The 19,508-nt window shown below is 35.5% G+C and overlaps 3 protein-coding genes and 1 non-coding gene across 9 annotated transcripts in view; 1 reads left to right on the top strand and 3 right to left on the bottom strand.

Annotated features, from left to right (window-relative positions):
- Krt95d (phosphofurin acidic cluster sorting protein KrT95D) overlaps positions 1-1,420 on the bottom strand; it is a 105,495-nt gene extending 104,075 nt beyond the window's left edge. Inside the window, exon 1 of one of the 3 annotated variants that reach the window (XM_076309197.1) lies at positions 1,183-1,420. In XM_076309197.1, coding sequence (XP_076165312.1) covers positions 1,183-1,286 — 104 coding nt within the window. In that variant the 5' untranslated portion in view covers positions 1,287-1,420. The remainder of the gene's footprint in view (positions 1-1,182) is intronic. The other 2 variants (XM_076309196.1, XM_076309199.1) reach the window with 2 other exon arrangements.
- Positions 1,421-5,463: 4,043 nt separating this feature from the next.
- Yif1 (Yip1d-interacting factor 1) lies at positions 5,464-7,818 on the bottom strand. Of its 2 annotated transcripts, none has more exons than XM_076308762.1 (4): positions 7,619-7,818; positions 7,180-7,268; positions 6,744-7,109; positions 5,464-6,539 (listed from the first exon to the last, which is right to left on the bottom strand). In XM_076308762.1, the coding sequence occupies exons 1-4, from the start codon at positions 7,647-7,649 to the stop codon at positions 6,009-6,011; spliced, it is 1,017 nt and encodes a 338-aa protein (XP_076164877.1). In that variant the 5' UTR covers positions 7,650-7,818; the 3' UTR covers positions 5,464-6,008. The 2 variants fall into 2 exon arrangements, with proteins under 2 accessions (XP_076164877.1, XP_076164878.1); XM_076308763.1 differs by having other exon boundaries at positions 6,744-7,106.
- A 485-nt stretch (positions 7,819-8,303) lies between these two features.
- Positions 8,304-8,375, bottom strand: Trnac-gca (transfer RNA cysteine (anticodon GCA)). The gene has a single exon. It is a non-coding gene; the product is annotated as a tRNA-Cys (tRNA).
- A 1,170-nt stretch (positions 8,376-9,545) lies between these two features.
- The window catches only part of LOC143145248 (uncharacterized), a 30,009-nt gene continuing 20,046 nt past the window's right edge, over positions 9,546-19,508 (top strand). For all 3 annotated transcript variants that reach the window (XM_076308437.1, XM_076308438.1, XM_076308439.1), the window contains exons 1-3: positions 9,546-9,685; positions 17,381-17,716; positions 19,003-19,337. In XM_076308437.1, coding sequence (XP_076164552.1) covers positions 17,511-17,716; positions 19,003-19,337 — 541 coding nt within the window. In that variant the 5' untranslated portion in view covers positions 9,546-9,685; positions 17,381-17,510. The remainder of the gene's footprint in view (positions 9,686-17,380; positions 17,717-19,002; positions 19,338-19,508) is intronic.

Below are 19,508 nucleotides of genomic sequence, written 5' to 3'. Positions count from 1 at the left end.
TTTAGTTTGTCCATGGAATAAATTAGAGCATTGTAACGCGTTGCCGCGAATTAATGGTTTTAGAGCATCGAATCCGATGGAAGATAAGCTCCGAACAAAAGGGAATTGTCGCAGAAACTTGATTTGCGACCAACTTCCGAAATCGAATCGCAGTTGTCAATAACGAACCGTAGCAGACTTCAAGTTCGAAGAAAGGGCCGAAGATTTTCGAGAGTATTTGCTGTTTTAAAAATTACAACAACCGTAAAGATACGCACCCCAGGCGTTTCGCAAAAGTATTTACGGATTATGCGCACTGAATGGTTAAAATGACATTGACAACCGTTTCCGTGATAGAACTTCGATGTTTACGTTCGGTGTACTTCTCGATCTCGACGAGAAGAAATACGCAATTAAAAAGAGAACGATTGAATATAAATTCAAGTCGCAAAACTGAAAATCGGACATAACCAATACCGCTACGGAATCGAACAACACCGTGACATTGCGACGATACTCGTTTTCGACAGAAGCGTAAACTTCGCCGAACAGTATTCTAACCTAACGAGGGTATACAAACGCACACCGTCGGAACGATGTTTGTTCAAATTGTCGTTTGTTTGATTCGCGCCTAACCATCCACCACTGCAACGCTGCACGATTCTAGCGAGGTATCGCATCGGTATACCCGGACGAAACTTAACTCTCTCTTTACTTCGCACTTGGCTCGGACTGTCTTATTTATCCGACTCGTTAAATATCGAAAATGTAAACAAATTAGAATGAAAGACAATCGTGAGCGATCGGCATTGATCAAACAACGTTATCGGGTGCGTTTAAAGTACTCAGGGAAGAAAGATCAAGATTACGATCCGGGTTTGGAGATCTGTCACGTCCGATTGACAGCTAGCATCCAACGATAGGCAGAGCGCGCCACGCAGTCCTGACTAGACACGCAGCTCGAATAACCTAGGACGTTTATCTCAGAAAAGAAACACATTCGTCCGATGCGAGATCGAAACGGTAGACAAAGGCGAGCACCCTTGAGTCAAGGGTGCGAATCGAAAAATGCGAGTGATCTTAGAAAAAAGGGCGTGTAAATGCCCGCCGAGTCCCTGCCGTCTACTGTGACACGGGATAATGACACGACTATCGCACGAAAAACGAGAATCGGACGAAAATCGAGTATGAATTATCCATTACCTGGGTATGCAGTTTGGTGATGCACGATCCACTTCCCAAGTGGCAAACAGCTTCATAGGAACGGGCCGGGTGGCCGGGGCTGTCGTCTTCGTACGCTCCGCCATTTTTGGCCCGTCGGCCCACAGATACACTCACCACACCTTCTGTTCACCGCGTCTCGCGGCTGACTGACTTAGTCCGCTCGTGGCGCCATACGAACGACACTTTCACGATCCAACGAAGAGTTACGGAAAAGTACGTAGACACCTTTCGGACGACGCGGGAATTAAACGTGCATGGATTGTGTACCACTGACTCTGAAGGATGATGCAGAGAGTAATATTATTGTCGAGGGGAGTGAAACCCCAATTACGAAGGAAATGACCTCTGGAGTAACCTTCAGCCATATTTCTCCGGTCAACTAATGGTGCCATCTGTTTAAAACGCGGTAAAGTTTAAATGCACATCTTCTTTTACACGTTACGAGCTATTTAGTACACAGTAAACTTGTTATCTTGAACGAATTGTACGTAATATCGTGTGTAACGATCTACACTTAAAAATATTAATAAAGAAAAAGTATAACTGTTGTATTTATTACCTTGTGTATTTATTAGCAATAAGTTTTATCGTGTTTATTCGGCAATCGTGTATAAAATATTTTGTTCCAGAGAAATCGGAGATTTGCTAAAAATTAAATAGTGCCTCTTATAAATTACATAATGTTATACCGGTAACAATATTTTTTAAATCTTAGTACAAAATATATGAGTTATACCGTTACAATTAAAATCTTCAGTGATTTGTTTCTAATGTATCTTTTCACAACATTTTGAACAACTAGAACAAAAAGGCACACAACTGTTTATTACTATATTATATATCTTTATATTAGTAACTTTTTACGAACTGCAAAATCTATAGACGTTAAGATAAGTCACTACACACTCCAAATTTTGTTCTTTGAAAATATACCAATGCTATCGAAAAATATCGATAGTCCATGACATTAACACTCGAAAATAGTTATTAGAAGTGAGAGAAAATATTGATTTGTCAACGTTTAAGATACGAATGGACATAGAATTTCAAAAAAAAGTACATGGCATAGTCTCGCGTAAATTAACAAAACTTGTAATTCACCAGAATTGAAAAAATGCTCAAGAGATAGATATAGCGATTAATAATTTTATTGTAATTGTAAAATCGAATGGTAATAATTGTGGCGTAGAAAATGTTTTCAATTCTCGACAAAAGTGGTTTCAATCTTTAGCTTCAGTCTGGCCAAACACTATCTGCCCGAGAATCAAAAACCATTGAAACTGTCGCACAGTCCATATCTTCAACCACTTATAGTTATACAATACAACCTACTGTATCTGCAGATGGAAAATTGCTTTCGCGTCTTTATCTGATTTTACAGTAATCAAGTGGACAATTCGGACCAAAAGTAAAAAACTTTCTCGGATCAAGTTGTTCACAATTGAACTACGATGTTAATTTACATCGAACAAATAATATTACAAAACCGCAATCTCTCGTACGTAATCAGTTTTCTTCGCTTAAATACCAGAATTTGTTTAAGCATTTATAAATCATATCACAGAAATTAATACGTAGAAAAACTATACGTCCTTGTTAAACTCTCTGAATATCGTAGAAAGGTCTTGTTTACAAAGTGGGATATTTTAAAGACGTTCTGCATCAACATTCTCGAAATATATTACAAATGTTCGACAGAAACATTCTCTGTGCTTTTGGTGAATACTTAACGGGTTTTTAAATACTAAATTAAAATACTATAGTAATATCTTGAAAGGTATATAAGAAATGTTTCCCGAATGTTTAAAATTACTAAACGAAACGTTTTCTATACTTCTTGTAAACATTTCAGGTCTAATACAGAACGATCTAGCGGCGAAATAAATGATTTTTTACCCATATTAAATTCACGTACTCGGATATTATATGATATAGTGTGTAGAAAATTTTATTATCATTACAGTAAATTACATACATTTGAGAAGTATACTTATATGTAAAATTTATTTAAAACAATGTAAGTTAAAACTGACCAGGCACCGTTTCAACGTATACCATCACCTTCAAACAAATTACATAAAATTAATTAAGAAATAAAGAAAATTACATATTCATATCCAGTGAAAAAATACACGCTTAATACTATACCACAAACCCTCTTTGACAATAAAACACGATTAGTTATTAAATTGTTCCGGGTAAAATTAAGTTTAAAAAAAAGAGTTTATTACAGAAACAATCACACAACATTTTTTAATACTTGCATCAATTTTACACAAAAGTAGAAAAGTTCCGGGGCCCAAGGAACCCGAAACTTTTTTGAGCGTATACGATCCCTTTGATAGATTGAGGTTAGGAAACCTATCATTTTCTATTCGATGTACATACACACGATACCAAAATTCAATTAAATAGAAACCCTTCGAATACAATCAGAGTCCACCTATTTCTTATTTTCAATCAAATATAATATATAAATGATAATTAGACAACAACTTTTGTGTTTAAAATTTAAACACTTTGTTGTAACAATGTAAAAACTGTAATTTTATATTCATAAACCATGGACACTTTATTAAAATTGCACAAAATTACGAAATTAAAAGCACTATATATTTAATTCTGAATGTTCTATGAACAATTTTCAAAGTTTTTATCATATATGTAGCTGTAAAGCCTACTACAAAATGATTGTTCTTAAAACATCTAACATTTAGTTCTTCAAGATATTCTCGAAACTTACAAGATAGATGTTTGTGGAACATCTGAAATGTAAGTTCTAAGAACATTTATAAAACGTAAGAAATGGACGTTCCTAGAACATGTGAAATCTAAGTTTTGAGAACATCCATAAAGCTTTCGAGACGAACGTTTCTAAAACATCCAATATTCAAGTTCTAAGAACATTTGTGAAACTTAAGAAACAAACGTTCCTAGAACATCGAAATCTAAGTCCTAAAAATATTCTAGGGATATTCAAAATGTATGTAGAACGTTCGGAAATATAAAAAACAGGAAACGGATGTCTTTTGGATCCATGTAGGAATAAAAATGATTTTTTCGAAACGATTTTTACACAAATATATAGTTCTTTAAAAACGGTTTAATTTTTATTTCAACTACTTTTTATAGATCTTTTGTCGTTTACGATTTATAAACACTTAAATAAAAGGCGGTCGGATAAAAGGTTTAATTTTTTCATTAAAGTATAAAAGAGGTACTAACCAATTATGACTAAATTCTTAGATAGATCTAATAAACATTTGTGCAAAGTTCCGTCAAAATCGATATGTGTCAATCACCAGAATTTTCTTGTTATACATTAATGACGAGCTGTCAAACGTTGAGTTCATATACACATGGTTCATGCAAGGAAAAATGTACAACTCGTATCCTCAATATTGTATCCATGGCTCTTAGTATGTTACATGGCCAGCACAAAACTTATTAGAACTAGATAATGCTTTACAAAAATGAAAAAGTTTCCGATTTATAGAATGACATTAGTAACTCACATTCTACCAATCATTAGCCTTCCCGCCTTCGCACGCAATATCTACTGACATGAAATCTTATCCGAATGACAATGGTACATCAGTAAAGTTTTTCAAGTATATTCTATAATGAATCATGTAATCGGTTTTTACCTATTCACTAATTTTTCAACTAGTATTAGATTAGAATTATTTAAATCTATTTGCAATAAATTTCTATTGTAATTACTGTTCTGAGTTTTAGGAAGATATATTGAATACGTTTTAGTCATGATCATTAATCTGAAATTATTACTCTTTTCTTTTATAAAGCAATGGTTTTCGTCTGGGTTTTCCCTAGTTTTTCTTTCTGTGAAATCCACTTTTCTTTACAAATGACAATTTGCTCCAAAAGAAAATTTTCATTTCTTGTTGGAACTGTTGGAAGTAATAAAATGGTTACCTCCATTTGTTTAAGTTCTTAAATATTGTCTAACTCATAAAAGCAGCTTATACATTTTTGTTTTTAACAAATGATGACTAATTATAGAATGATAACATTTTTTTATGAATTATTTTAATATTCTTTCATTTATTAATACAAGCTAGATGGCAACAAATACTTCCTATTCTCTGAAAAACTAAGTAGAAACATACCATATATGTTACTGCATCATTTTATATAATATAAAAATAGCAAATGCCAGAGGAAAGTTAGAATTTTTCTTGGATATTGGGACATATACGTTGTAAAAAGCTTTGTTTTTTATAATATTGTATACAACAGTTGAAAATTAAATATAGTTTAATTCATATTGTGTATAATAAAGTACAGATAAACATTTCATAAAGATGGATCTAATACTCATTATCGTTTACACTAAATAAAAAAAGATAAATTTAATCAAGTTTGTTTAAGAGATGTACTAGATTTAAAAACCATTTATCACTGATTTTTCATAATTCTTTTTCATAAATACAGAAACATGTATTTCACTTTTCAGCAGCGATTACAAATAAAGATATTAACACATTCATTGTCACCTGACTCACACGAAGATAGAGCAGTTCTCATTCAGGAGAGACAAACTCTGTCCAACTTATATATAAGTCACAACAACTTTGATTTATTAAGTAAATTCACTTCTTGTGAAATGTGACATTTGTTTCTACTTACGAGGAGACTAAATATTTGAAAAATAGTAGAGTTACTTAATTATTGTGAATTTTTATGATGAATTTTTTATTACAAAAATGGGTAGGTGACACGAATAATCATAGAGATATACACATTTTCAAAACATATTTCCAATTGTTTTATGTAATCATCAATTAAATCAAGTGATATGACAACCACCACATTAACACAGGCTGAATACCTGCCACATACAATATAAAATAGAGTTTCCTTTTATTGCCAGAAGCTGTATACGAACTATGGTTTTGTGGAATAACCCTTAACTTTAATGACCGTGTAAGGAAAAATGCTAAAGATCCACTAAAGTAGAGCAAAATTGTGTAATAACCAAATTTTCGAAATAGTAATGAAACCAAAAGAGCTGCATTAATTCCAACATATTTATAACCACAATAAGCCAACAAATCTAATGTCGAAAGACTTGTTTCAAGGTTCATTATATAAAGACTTACAGTATGCACCACTAGTTCTATAATACCCCATGCAAGAGCAGAACTTGCAACAATACCTAACTGCTCTACATTAAAGCGTTCATGTACCCCTAAGACTAATCCAGTTAAAAGTACATATGTTAAGAACGCCATTGTTGGAATATACAAATCAGGTGCATTTTTCTCATAACGTGGTTGTAATGGTACATCTTGTTCGTACTTCACAGACCAGTCCTAATAAACGTATCAATCAATTATATCTATGTAAGAATAGTTAATAATCACAACCAGAAAAGTAGTGATTCTTTACGCAAAAATGAGTCGAAAATTAAGCATTATATATAAAATTTTATTTTACATTTTTAATTTGGTTTTGCCTGAAAAATCACTCTTTTCTAATTGTATCACAACTTTTTCTGTAACATGTGTAATACTTACTTTCTGAGAGAATGGAAAAAATAATAAGGCCAATTTTGAGAAAACATAGTTTGTATCAACGGCAAAATGGTACTTTAAAGCTGTAATTGGCACAAATCTTCCAAATTGCTGTTTTCCAGACCCTACCAAAGCATTTCCATAATGCACAGCCACATTCGTAACAACTGGTGCTGTTAATAACTGTGATGCTAATGGTGGTGCCGACATTAACTGTGGTCCAAATTGTTGCGATGAATAATCTTCTCCATAGTTTTCATTGGGTGCATAGGGTTGGTTCGGTGGCAAATTGAATCCATATGGTGGTAAAGGCTGTTCTGGTACGTTAAAGCCGTATTCAGGTACCATACCATTGTTCATAGGAATCTGCTAAAAAATAAAAATATAACTTTTCATCTTCTGTTCTTCAAAATATTTTATGTTCTTCCATGAATTTTACCTGTTCATTATACATATAAGGATTTTGTGGCATAGGTGGTGGTGGTGCAGAGAAACCAGCAGATGGATCGAGTAACCTTTTTGGTTTTCCTATTAAGAATATTTATCACATATGTTGATTATAAAAATATTTTTATTTAATTAATTTTATATAGTAGTACAAAATTTGTAATTTAATTTTCAAATGTAAGACAAGTTTAACGTACAAATGATTGGCAACATTTAATAAACAAAAATGATTTAAAAGTTATAACCTCTGCGCGATATTCTGCAACATACTTTACATTATCATGCTTTCCATAATCTGTAAAATACTCTAAACTAATATTAACGCTTTTTATCAATAGTAGGTAATAAAAATAACATATTTAAACTATAAATTATACTGAAGTTAAAAAATATTGTAATGACATCACATATTCGCAATGTAACAAACTTACCTCGACGTGCACTTGAATGATTGTAATTCATGATTTTCAAATTGAATTTACTGAATTATTTGTCAAAAAACACTGACTATTAATGAGACTTTTATTATTTACGGGATGAGACCCGATTATTTGTGTGGCGAAAATCGAAAACAATTCATGCTACACGTCGCCATACCCCGTCAGTCATTGCGGAGTCTCCCACTCTTAGTACGTCTGATTCTGTCATCTTGACGAAATGTATTTCTTAAATTGATGCAACTGATGTAGTACTCCAATCATATTTTATGATTTTTACATTTAATTAAATATATATACTATTTAAAAATATTTATATCCGCAAACTATTTTGATAACAAATATTGGGAATAATTAGTTAAATTAATAATTAAATTTACCGATATAGAATAAAAATTTACCCTTTCGTATAATCAATATTGATTAATTTAAGTAATAAATAACATTAAAGAGTATGTAACATTTTTAAAAATGATTAATAATAAATATTATTTTTGTCAACTAATAGTGAAATAAGAGTAATGATAATCGTAGTATAAATCTATTATTATTATTATTATTTCATAGTCTAATATAATATGAAAAATATATTTAAGTATTATTTTATTTTATTTTATTTCTTTATGTTTATATTAGTATTAAAATATTATAATTGTTAGTATGAAAAAAAATACACCCCAGGGGGCACCCGGGTTTGAACCGGGGACCTCTCGATCTGCAGTCGAATGCTCTACCACTGAGCTATACCCCCAGTTGAAAGGTACTTTCAATAATATAAATTTAAAGCAAATTAAAGTGACGTGACTTACTATGTATATACGAAATTATTGGTTGGTACAGGTTGTTTTTATCTTTTTTAACACGTAGGCTTTTTCTTACAAATTAACTTCTAGCTGTTGATTTATAATCAATCACCACTTATTACTAAATAATGGATAATAAGCATTTGAAAGAAGAATGAAAATCAGTATGCGATTAAAAATCTGTATATTTATTCATAAAAAATAAAATAACTCACAATTTATGTTGTAGGTAGCTCCTGTGCAAAGAGTTACGTCAGAGTAATATTACGAATTAAAAAATTTGTTTAAACACTGTACATTATAGTGCGAATTCCACGATTATATATAATATAGCAATATCGTTAAAAAATATTATTATTATATATTTCTGTATTCATTTGCCTGACTCGTGTCCAACATTCGAAAACATAATTCGTATTCGTGTCGTCAAAGTGAATAATCAAGAACAGTAAGTTTCGGCGTTACAAGGTCTCGACGTGCTGTGTACATGTAAATTTAGTTATATATCAAAGAAAGTTTTCTTTTATTTAATTTTTCTTCTCACAATGGAGTACGTGTTTGATCCACCTAACCTTAACTAACTTTTCAAACTAAGAAAATACACCAAATGTATTATAGACAGAAAAATACATCAGTTCTGGAAGGAATTGCGAGTCACAGGCGTTAAGTCGAACGTTTTAATTAACTTTCATGAGGCCCGTGACTGAGCAAAACTTCATCGACGCTATGCAAATACCCTTTAATCGTGGTATCGCATTATTTGTAATCCGGGAACGGATCTTTCTTTCTCTCTGGAATAGATCATATTCGTTTGTAAAATTTGACTTGCGCGGTATTCGATTTACGTGGAAAAATTTCGAACGAATTGACCGTGTAAATCGAAGACTCATTTTACCATTTTTACATCGCTGTTACATTTTTGATCGTTTTAGGCCAAAGTATCAATGGATTTCAAATATTGCCAATTATCGAAATCTTGATACTTTAAAAATTACACATTGCTAACGAAATATACAAGTATTTCTGTTTCTATTGATACGTCACTGAGACGGTGGTATCTAAGCAACCCTTACATTAACTGGTCGCGGCATCAGAGTGTTGCCAGTGCGCGTCCCACCCTCGTGTGGTGCGCTTCATAGTCTTGAAAACGAACAAACCTCGTGGACGAAACGTCGTTCAGTGTCGCAAAACGAATTCGAAGATTGTAGACCCCGCGCGATGGAGAAACTCAAACGCTGACGGTATATTTTTTAAAAAAGTAAGATTCACGTTAATGAAATAACACATCACACGGCAAACACTCGATTGGATCGAAATAATCTGTGCTTATAGTTAGAAACGCACGTGCAACGCTTGCAGTAAACGACTACGGTCTCTTGCTTTCGCTTTCAAGCAAACTGTATCGATAATACGTTAAATGAATACATCTCGACCCACGTTTCGAGATTTTATTCCATTCGAATTTTTCCATTCTTCATATCGTAACCGTGAAATTTCTTCAGAAATCGAAAGAAATTAACAACGCAGCATCTTTGATGTTTATCCAGCTGCTGTAAGCGCACAAACTTAATATCAATAGAGAGGTCGTTCGCATTGTCATCCATTCTTAAGATTATTTTCTAGCAAGATTTCCTCCTGAGTAGATCAAGTGGTCGTAACGATTGCACAGGCTCGTTGAATGTCGAATTGTACCAGTTAAGCGCAACTACACGCTATAAACATACTCTCTATATACAAAAGTATACATTATACAGTCGATATTACACGCAAGATATTAATTCACGACAGACAATTAACATCGAATACGAGAAACGTGTTTCTTTCGGATGTAGAATTTTATATTCCCCTTAACAATGCACACCAGGAGTACGTCTTCGAGTTACTTTAATTCCACTTACCACTCAATTTTTTATCCGATCGAATCTTGCTAGTTAAAAGTAACTCGTGAATTTTACTCCGAAACGTTTCTACGCTCTTTATCGAAAGATAAAACGCTAATACCATTTCCAACGATCGATCGCGTAGGAATTTATCCGAGAACACGACCAATTTACTCCAAAAGTGAAAATAGCGGCTCTAATTTACATTTACATTTCGATTCATATTGCTCGTTCGTACATTTCGGTCACGCTTTGATAAATTAATCGCGTAAGGAAAAATCAGTTTCAATCCCTTCTGTTCTCGTCCACGCGTCTTCGCATCGGTTACGAAACTATTCGTAATCGAGGATCGTTCCCGTGATCTATCACCGATCGGTATTCCTAGATGGATATCATCGATTCGATCGCCAATAGACACGGTGAATCGAGCGTTCGCAGTGTTGCTGCACGGTGCACGTAATCTTACATGGAACCGGAGATGTTATCATTAAATATTAACGACGCGCCATCACGAAGAGCGAAGGCCTACGCGAATTATTAACGGAGCATTAACGATCGACGTGCGGCACGGTGAATCAACGAAATAACGATTTTCAGTCATCGCCGCGTTACGGCAACACGTGCACGTGGGTTCGTTGTACGTGTGTATATATATCATTAAACGTGCGCCACTTTGTTAGGGTCGGCCACTCCGATTCAGTCCTTGAGGCGTAACATTCTTTGAATGCAGAATGCATTTGCTATCAACGCTCCGCAATCTACGAATCGATGTAAACACAACGCTACGTTTATCGACCGATACTCGATTTATTCTCGATCGCGACCAATATCCATACAGGTGCTCCAACATCGATTATCTGTTGGGTGGATCAATTTTCACCGAGTTGTTTTTAAACATTTTTAACTTTCGTAGGGTACAATTCTTGTTAGACTTCTTTCGGTAGATTGTAAAGAATTTTATGAAAATTTCAAACGGATGAATGATCTAGTAACGATTCCGATGTGAGAATAAAAATTCTGATAAAGGATGAAAATTGTGAAAGTTATATTTTACAATGGTACACTTGTATATCGGTATAGATTTTAATTGTACGATCTGTATAATTAAACTTTTTCACGGTACGGTCAATAAATCACTCGTTACGCGACAAACGCGAAGGAAACATCGCGTTCCCGCTTCCTGATCGCAGTTACAGATTACTTTTATCTCTTTCGAACGTATTGGAGCGTCAAGATTGATATTCTTATCGCGAGACATTAATTGGGAATGTCTCGGATCGCTCTCTTCGGGAAATCGGTACGTTTCAATTGAAATTTGAAAGAATGAAAAATGAAAGTGAATCAACACTAGAACTATCGACCGTGTTTTGTCGTTCGATAAAACTTATCGAATAATACTGTTATTAACAGTACTGTTATTCGTATCAGACCTAGTATTTGTATCAGATCGCACACGTATCTTTGAAGTTGGATAGAGAAAGGACAAATTAATTTACGAGTACCATTAGTTGTCTATTTCGATAATTATCCACAAATATTGTAGACAAAAACACCGTTAACAATCGAGTATTATAAAAAAAAGTTCAAAACAGGTCAAATTGAACCCTTGATGATTCTAGTGTTGATACGATAGAATGTACAAAAGTGACAGAATCGAGGGGGAAGATCATGGGAATTGAAACTCGAGAACGTTACTTCGAAATTGTTGCTGTAATATTTATGGATCTTGGGACATCGAGCGTGTGCACCTTCGATTTGTCGAGCTGAAAGAAACACGATTTATATTATTTTGTCACTCTGTTCTCCGAATGCGCACGATTGCATACGAAAGTGCAATCGCGATGACAATTATTTCGTCACGAGAGCCCACGGTCGATAGACCGTTAAGAACGTGCCCCGAGGTGCGTGTGACGATTTCAATGATTTTTCGAGCCTAATTTCTTGCCGAGCGTGGAACGTATCAAACCACGATTAAATGTACGCGTAAGTATCGCGCCGGTGCAACGCAGAATTTTCTGAACAGATAGATCGTAACTTTAAAACCACTATCGATTCTCGCGTACCGTTACACACGTTATAAGCTGACTTGAAGTCTGGTTCCACGATAGCGTGACACGTGACGGGAAACAGCCTAAGAACGTAGACACCGCTGTTTAAGAACGATAGTAACACCGTTCGAATTGGAGAGAAAATTGCTTCGATGACACACAGTGGTGTATTACGCGTTTAAAGAACCCGAGGAACGATATTTCCTGGAGAGGCTTACCTCGATATATTTAATACAGATACAAATGTAGATATTGCAACGGATAAATAGAAAAATCGTGAACTTTTTACTGTTGTGACGAGAAAACCAGATCGAAGTTAGAAATATCGATCAACGTAGCAAAAATGTACAAAATATAATCTCTCGTTGTTCGTAACTGCAAATTTACCAATGATATTTCCCTGATATCGTCGTCGAGTAACGTAGTTCTCAATAAACGTTACTGATAAATTATTTTAATAAATCTGGTCTTAAATAATTTCGTGTAAGTAAAATCTTCTCGCGAGTTAGAGCTTCGAAGCAAAATAATCGATTCGTCGATACAACGACACCTATAAAACACGCGAACACATTTTTTCCATTTCAACTACTCGTTTGTCAACTCGTAGTAAACACTTTTTTGCAAGAATAAATCGTCAGTAACGACGGTCGAGTATGATAAATATTTTTAAAAATAGTGTACATCTTTATCGAATTTACGAGCGATCGTTACAACGGTTCTGTACAATTGTTCTGTATTTTCGTTTACCAAAGTCGAATAAAATTACTCTAAAGTTGAAATTTCCCTCCGGTGTTAATCACGGATATATCGATAATTCGATTTTCTCGCTCTCCATAGTCCACTGGAATCGAAACGTTATTTCGCAGCTATTCTCAAGGACATATGCACGCCGACAGCCGCTGGAAGCAATAACGTTTAGTGCTACTGTGCCAGTAGCGTGCACAGCTGTCCGTTGCTAATTTCTTATCAAACTTCTTTTCCCTTGAAAATCAATCGATTCATATCGCTCCATTTTCCGAGCGCATACTCGCGCCTGAACGCCGAACTTTTCGACGCGTTTGCTTCTTAGGCTCGGGGATTCCCGAGTTTAAAATAATTCCGATGTAGCGAATCTGATCGAAATCCAGCTTCGCGAACGTGGAACGAGACTTTGGTTTTCACGCGGTTTACGTTGCACACGGTATCACGTGTTAACAGTTTTTGCGCTCTGTTTACAATCACTCGTACCTTCGTTCACGATCGCAAGGTCTGTACTCTCGTTAAAATATTGAGTCTACGTAAACAATTTATTCACTATTCTCCTTACACGTTATTTAACTCGTTTAGCAAGAATCGAACAACAATTCGAGATACCAAACCATTCGATAAAATATTAATGTTCGTTGTTCGTTCAATGTAAAACGATTCAACGTTCTGAATAATAAATTTATTACGTTTGAGATAATATTGCACGGACAATTTTATTATTACTAATATAAAATTTATTCACCATTACCCCTACACGTTATTATTCTCGTTTAACAAGAATCGAATAATTCAAGATACCAAACTAGTCGATAAAATATTAATATTCGTTGTTCGGTCAATGTAAAACGATTCAACGTTCTGAATAATAAATTTATTACGTTTGAGATAATATTGCACCGACAATTTTATATCACTAATCGTACTAATCCGATTCGTTAAAATATAATACCCGTGATTCAATTTTAGAAATAGATATTTTTTTAAATAAACGATCAATTTTGATTAGAAATAATTAACGAGAAAATTAATCAAAATAATTCTATTGCTGATTCTAACAATGATAAAAGTAAATGTTAGTATATTTGCAATGAAAACCGTAACATTTATTAAAGCCAAAGGGGTATTTAATGTGGCTAAATAAATAAATATACAGTATTTAAAATTCTACCAAATAATATAAATCCAATACTGTATTAGATCTCGTTCTCTCGTACAACCATTTCAGTAAATTAATTCTCCTTACCTTCTCGATTTGTCCATGTAAAAAAAAAAAAAAATTGTATCATGATATTCGCGAAATCGGTAAAAAAAAAAATAGGTATAACTCGCGAGTATCGAGTTAACCCGCGAAAATGTTAATTTTTAATCTTCTCGGTAATTTCGCATGGAAATCAGTTTCCACGTGACAAATGAGAAGGCAATTAAAGCGACTAAAATTAACGAGCTATGCTTCCTACAGTTAACGTAATACTTTCCCCGCCTCTTATCACACTTTGCACACGATCTTTCGATCTTTAATGCATAACGCAAAATTTCATCATTCCAGATAGTAACAACTACCTACCTCGAAATCCATTTCGGTGAACGTCTCGTTAACAATTAAATTCGAAAAGATTGCACGTAAGACGCGATCAATGTCCCCTACTTTTCATTTCACGAATTCGATCGGTTTTACTTCCGAGAAGCTTATCGAGTGATTCATTGCGGTTGCAAGCGACACGCTTTGCCACCAGGACGTAAAGGGGGTCGTTCCAACTACCCTTAGCACGTATCAACGATCATTGTTCATCTCGACAACGGTCGTTGTTGTTGTATCAAACCGGATACCCTGTCTCCCGTCTACAGACACGATACACGGATGAAAATTTGACAGACGTAGGCGACCTTGCCGTGAAATCTAGCATAATGGTTCCCCTGGTGGTGATAGGTGTTGTGGCGTTCGGTTTCTATGGCAGCGAGTGACCTGGTCAGTCCACCACGTGGACAGTAACCGAGCTTTAAATTCGGGTCGAGTTTAGTGATAAGTTCCCGATAGTATCTGCGATCGTGTCGGGACTTCTTGAAGGAACGAGGCCTTGGTGTCTGTTGGTCGATTATTAACCAAACCTTTCGTTCTTTATCCTTAACTATGTAACGATGGTTCGTTAGAAAACTGGCCGCGCAATCGATATTCGCCACCGCTACGAAATAACGAAAAATTTCTTACGCGTTTGTCGACGTTTCGTTGGTCGAGGTGTGGGCGGGGGAGGGGGTCGTTAGCGAATTAGCATTGCTGTATCACTGCGGATGTGTCCAACACCCACCAGTTTCGGAATCGGTGATTATTATTGGTACGGTTGGTGGGGTGTTCAGTTTCAGTCACGCAGCGGCTGTGTTTACCCCTATCGCGCAGCGGTAGTTTAAACGCCTTTGGTCGGACAGTAGTAATGGATAGCGCTGGAATTACACGGTACGAAAAGATTCTGGAGGAATTGCAACTTCGACCGATTCGGGTTCGAAGCAACGTTTTCGTTACATTCGGGTGTACACTCGCGGTTTGTAATTTCTATACAACGCGTTTCACGAAATGCGAGCGTAGCTTCCTATGGTGCATTCGGTGCACGAGAACGATAAGGAGATAAAGAAATAAAGCTCCCGTTCCAGCTAGGGTTCGTGTTGGTCAGAGAAATTATCTCGTTGATACACGTTCGTGGGAATTTTTCTCCCGCGTTTCATTACCAACCTGGAGAATTTTTTCGTATTATTATTTTTAGCGATGGTGAATTTCCTGATTTTGAGAACAAGTCGATTAGGTTCTAACGTTGAGAATTGTTATTTTTTTCTTTTCGAGAGGACTCGAAATGGATCGAAACGTTGAGGAAATCTACCTTGCTTGATATTCGTTTGTGTCAATTTTTTTAATCCGAGGGAGAACGATTAGGATAAATATCGGTTTTAAATATCGAATTTGTATTATTTGGTCGAATTTTAGATACAATTGTATACGTGGAAATATTGTCCAGATGTAGTAAACAAAAATTGAATGGAAGAACGGGTGTTTTGCGCAGTAAATTCACGTCCAAAGTTACGTCTATAATTTTTAGAAGTTACGCTGTTTTGTTCACACTCGCGTGCTAGGAAGCTTCTTTACACTGGATTCCTTTGTGTAAGGCTTGTTACATTTTACTTTAGAAAAATTATATTGCATGTTCGTAAGATACGGAATACAGGAGAAAATTGATTGCACTTGCTACTCAGTTGCATCTACCTGTAAAAAATAGTCTATAGATTCAATTCCTCTCGAGAGATTCTTCAAAGAAGTATACCGTAGTCCATATATATCCAGATTGTATATAGTTTACATATCCAATTTCTTATTTGACCATCCTAAAAGAAATATACCGTAGTCCACGTATCCAGATTGTATATAGTTTACATATCCAATTTCTTATCTTACGATCCTAAAAGAAATATAATGTAGTTCATGTATCCAGATTGTATATAGCTTACATATCCAATTTTTTATTTGACGATTTTAATAGAAATATACCATAGTCCATATGTATACATATACCATCCAGATTGTATATAGTTTACATATTCAATTTCTTATCTGACAATCCTAAAAGAAATATACCATAGTCAATGTATCCAGATTGTATACAGTTTACATATCCAATCTCTTATCTGACGATTTTAAAAGAAATATACCATAGTCCATGTGTATACATATACCATCCAGATTGTATATAGTTTACATATTCAATTTCTTATCTGACGATCCTAAAAGAAATATACCATAGTCCACGTATCCAAATTGTATACAGTTTACATATCCAATTTCTTATCTGACAATCCTAAAAAAAATATACCATAGTCCATGTATCCAAATTGTATACAGTTTACATATCCAATTTCTTATCTGACAATCCTAAAAGAAATATACCATAGCCCACGTATCCAAATTATATACAGTTTACATATCCAATTTTTTATTTAACGTGCCTAAAATAAGCGTATCGCGTTCAGAAAATACAAAATTATGATTACGAATGTCCACCCTTCGCCATAAGTTTGAGGCTCCGCAAGAACGGTTCTAACCCAAGAATACAACTAAAATAAGTTCATCGATAGGTCCTCGAACGATTCATCTACGGTTTAAAATTAACGATCGATGTGCATTCTCAGTTTCGTTTCCACCGAGCTGCGAAAAAATCGGGAATGGCGATTTTATGAGAATGTTGGGGGGTCAACGTTTGCCCCGGCGAATGAAGTGCATGCTCAATATTTTTGTCCAAGCACTGACCCACTTCAGTGAGGGTGGAGGTACCGGACATTCTCTTCGGCGCGATGAATTCGATCCGCCGAGAGGGCGAAAGATGTTTCCACGCGAGGTCGGACTAGTTGCAAACCGGTGCCAGAGACGGGCATGGACACTAAGACTCCACCGATCCCGTTGAAGGTCCAGGAGAAGCCTAAACCGAAGCAGCACGAAACCGTGGCCGACGTGTCCTTGCCCCCGTTGACACCATATAGAAATCATCGCCAAAAGCAACGAACACCCGGGACTCAATGGTCGCGTGATGCACCCAGCGCTATACGGTATCAGGATCATCAGAAAAAAAGGCCTTACAGGTACACTAGCTCCTCGATCGATACGCATTTCTTCGAGCGTTGTTTAGAGCAGGTTCTCCACTATTGCCGCGATTCGTCGAATTTTTGCCAAAGACTATTTTCTAAGATCGAAGGATACGAAACTGAACGAATCGAATTTCGTTTCTGGGATAAGTGTCTCATAAAGTGTCAAATAAATAACTTTTATTTGAAACTAAGCGTTTTTTTATTAAAAATAACGTTGGTGGAAAGAAGTAAACTTTTCAGGACGAAGAAAATATCTATCAGACTTGTGTAATTATTTGAAAATTTCATTTCTATTTAAATATACGATTAGGGGTAGAATAATTGATACGATCTGGTTTGAATTGATGTGGTTAAAATTTTGCACGATGTAATTTTGTAGAGAACCTAGATCGTGACACTCTAAGACTGTGTGTATCAATCGATTAAATTTGGATATTAGTGGTAAACTGAACTGTTTTTGGAACTAGAAAGAGATTAAAACGAATGTAGAAATAAAAAATAATGATTGAACTGGTGCGTACAAGTGTCTTCCACAAACAACGTACGATATACCGATAGTGCAATTATCGAAAATGAAACCTCGCTCAAACTGCATACCACAGTGTTATCATTAGCAAATAGAATATTCTTTTATCGAAACAAAATTTTCAATTTTAATACTTACGGTGTTCTCCATAAAAGTGCCTCGATTGTACAAAATTTTGACAAAATTACGGCGAAACGTAAAAGTTTCAAACTCTCAAACGCCATTTTGCACAGCTCGATTTGACTTCAGCTCGCGCATCATATTCGACACGTGTAGATGGCGGTTAATTAGAAGCGTCACGCGCTTTCGCGACTACGGTGTTGCAAACTACTCGTAATTCGCGATATATTACGAATCAATGGCCATTATACACGCGTATTTAACTTTTGAACGAATATAGACGCAGAACTGCAACGTATTTAACTTTCGTTTGCATAGATGTTATTAAGTACCAGCCACGTGTTTCTCGCCCACTGTTGCATTTCCATGATACGGTTGACGACTCTCGAGAACAAATTTCAAAGATTGAATTTATCGAAAGAAGTAATTTAACATCGAACGTTAACTCCATGGTAAAATTACAACCAAACGTTATTTATAGTGCATATGGCAAGTGTTGTCATTTTCGAATATTTTCGATTCTATTTTCGTTCGAAGTTCGCGCTTGTGCGAACGAATATCAAAATAAAATCGAAGACGCGAAAGGGGATCCGAGACTCTTGAGTGCAAAGAAAAAACTGCTTAACTCTTACAGAGTGCTGCAAATCGGCGCAACGCCCTTGATGCACGCTTGCCAACAGGGTGACAGAGCAAGAGTCCTGAGACTGCTCAAAGAACAGGAGGAGACCATCGGCTACAGAGATCGGACATTAAGGAACACTCTGCATTACTGCATGGACGCAGGAACCGGAGGTGCCGTAGCTGCGGCGGCACCGGAACTTGTAAACGCGCCTGACGCCGAGGGGCACACACCGCTTCATTTGGCTGTCATCGCCGGTGACACACAATTGGTGGCCATTTTGCTAGCGAACGGTGCCGACGTGAACGCCAAGGACTTGGAGGGGCACAGCGTACTTCATTGGGCCACTGGTACCATTTTTTCAAAATCTTTTTCACAGTAAATTGCAACTCACGATAGTAACAATAATAATAATGATTTTACTGGCACCGCTGGTACTATTTTTTAAAAATCTTTTTTATAGTAAATTGCAACTCACGGTAGTAACAATAATAATAATGATTTTACTGGCACCGCTGGTA

Source organism: Ptiloglossa arizonensis, chromosome 4 (assembly GCF_051014685.1).
Source record: "Ptiloglossa arizonensis isolate GNS036 chromosome 4, iyPtiAriz1_principal, whole genome shotgun sequence".
Lineage (NCBI taxonomy): Eukaryota > Metazoa > Arthropoda > Insecta > Hymenoptera > Colletidae > Ptiloglossa > Ptiloglossa arizonensis.
This window is presented reverse-complemented; position numbering and strand designations above follow the sequence as displayed.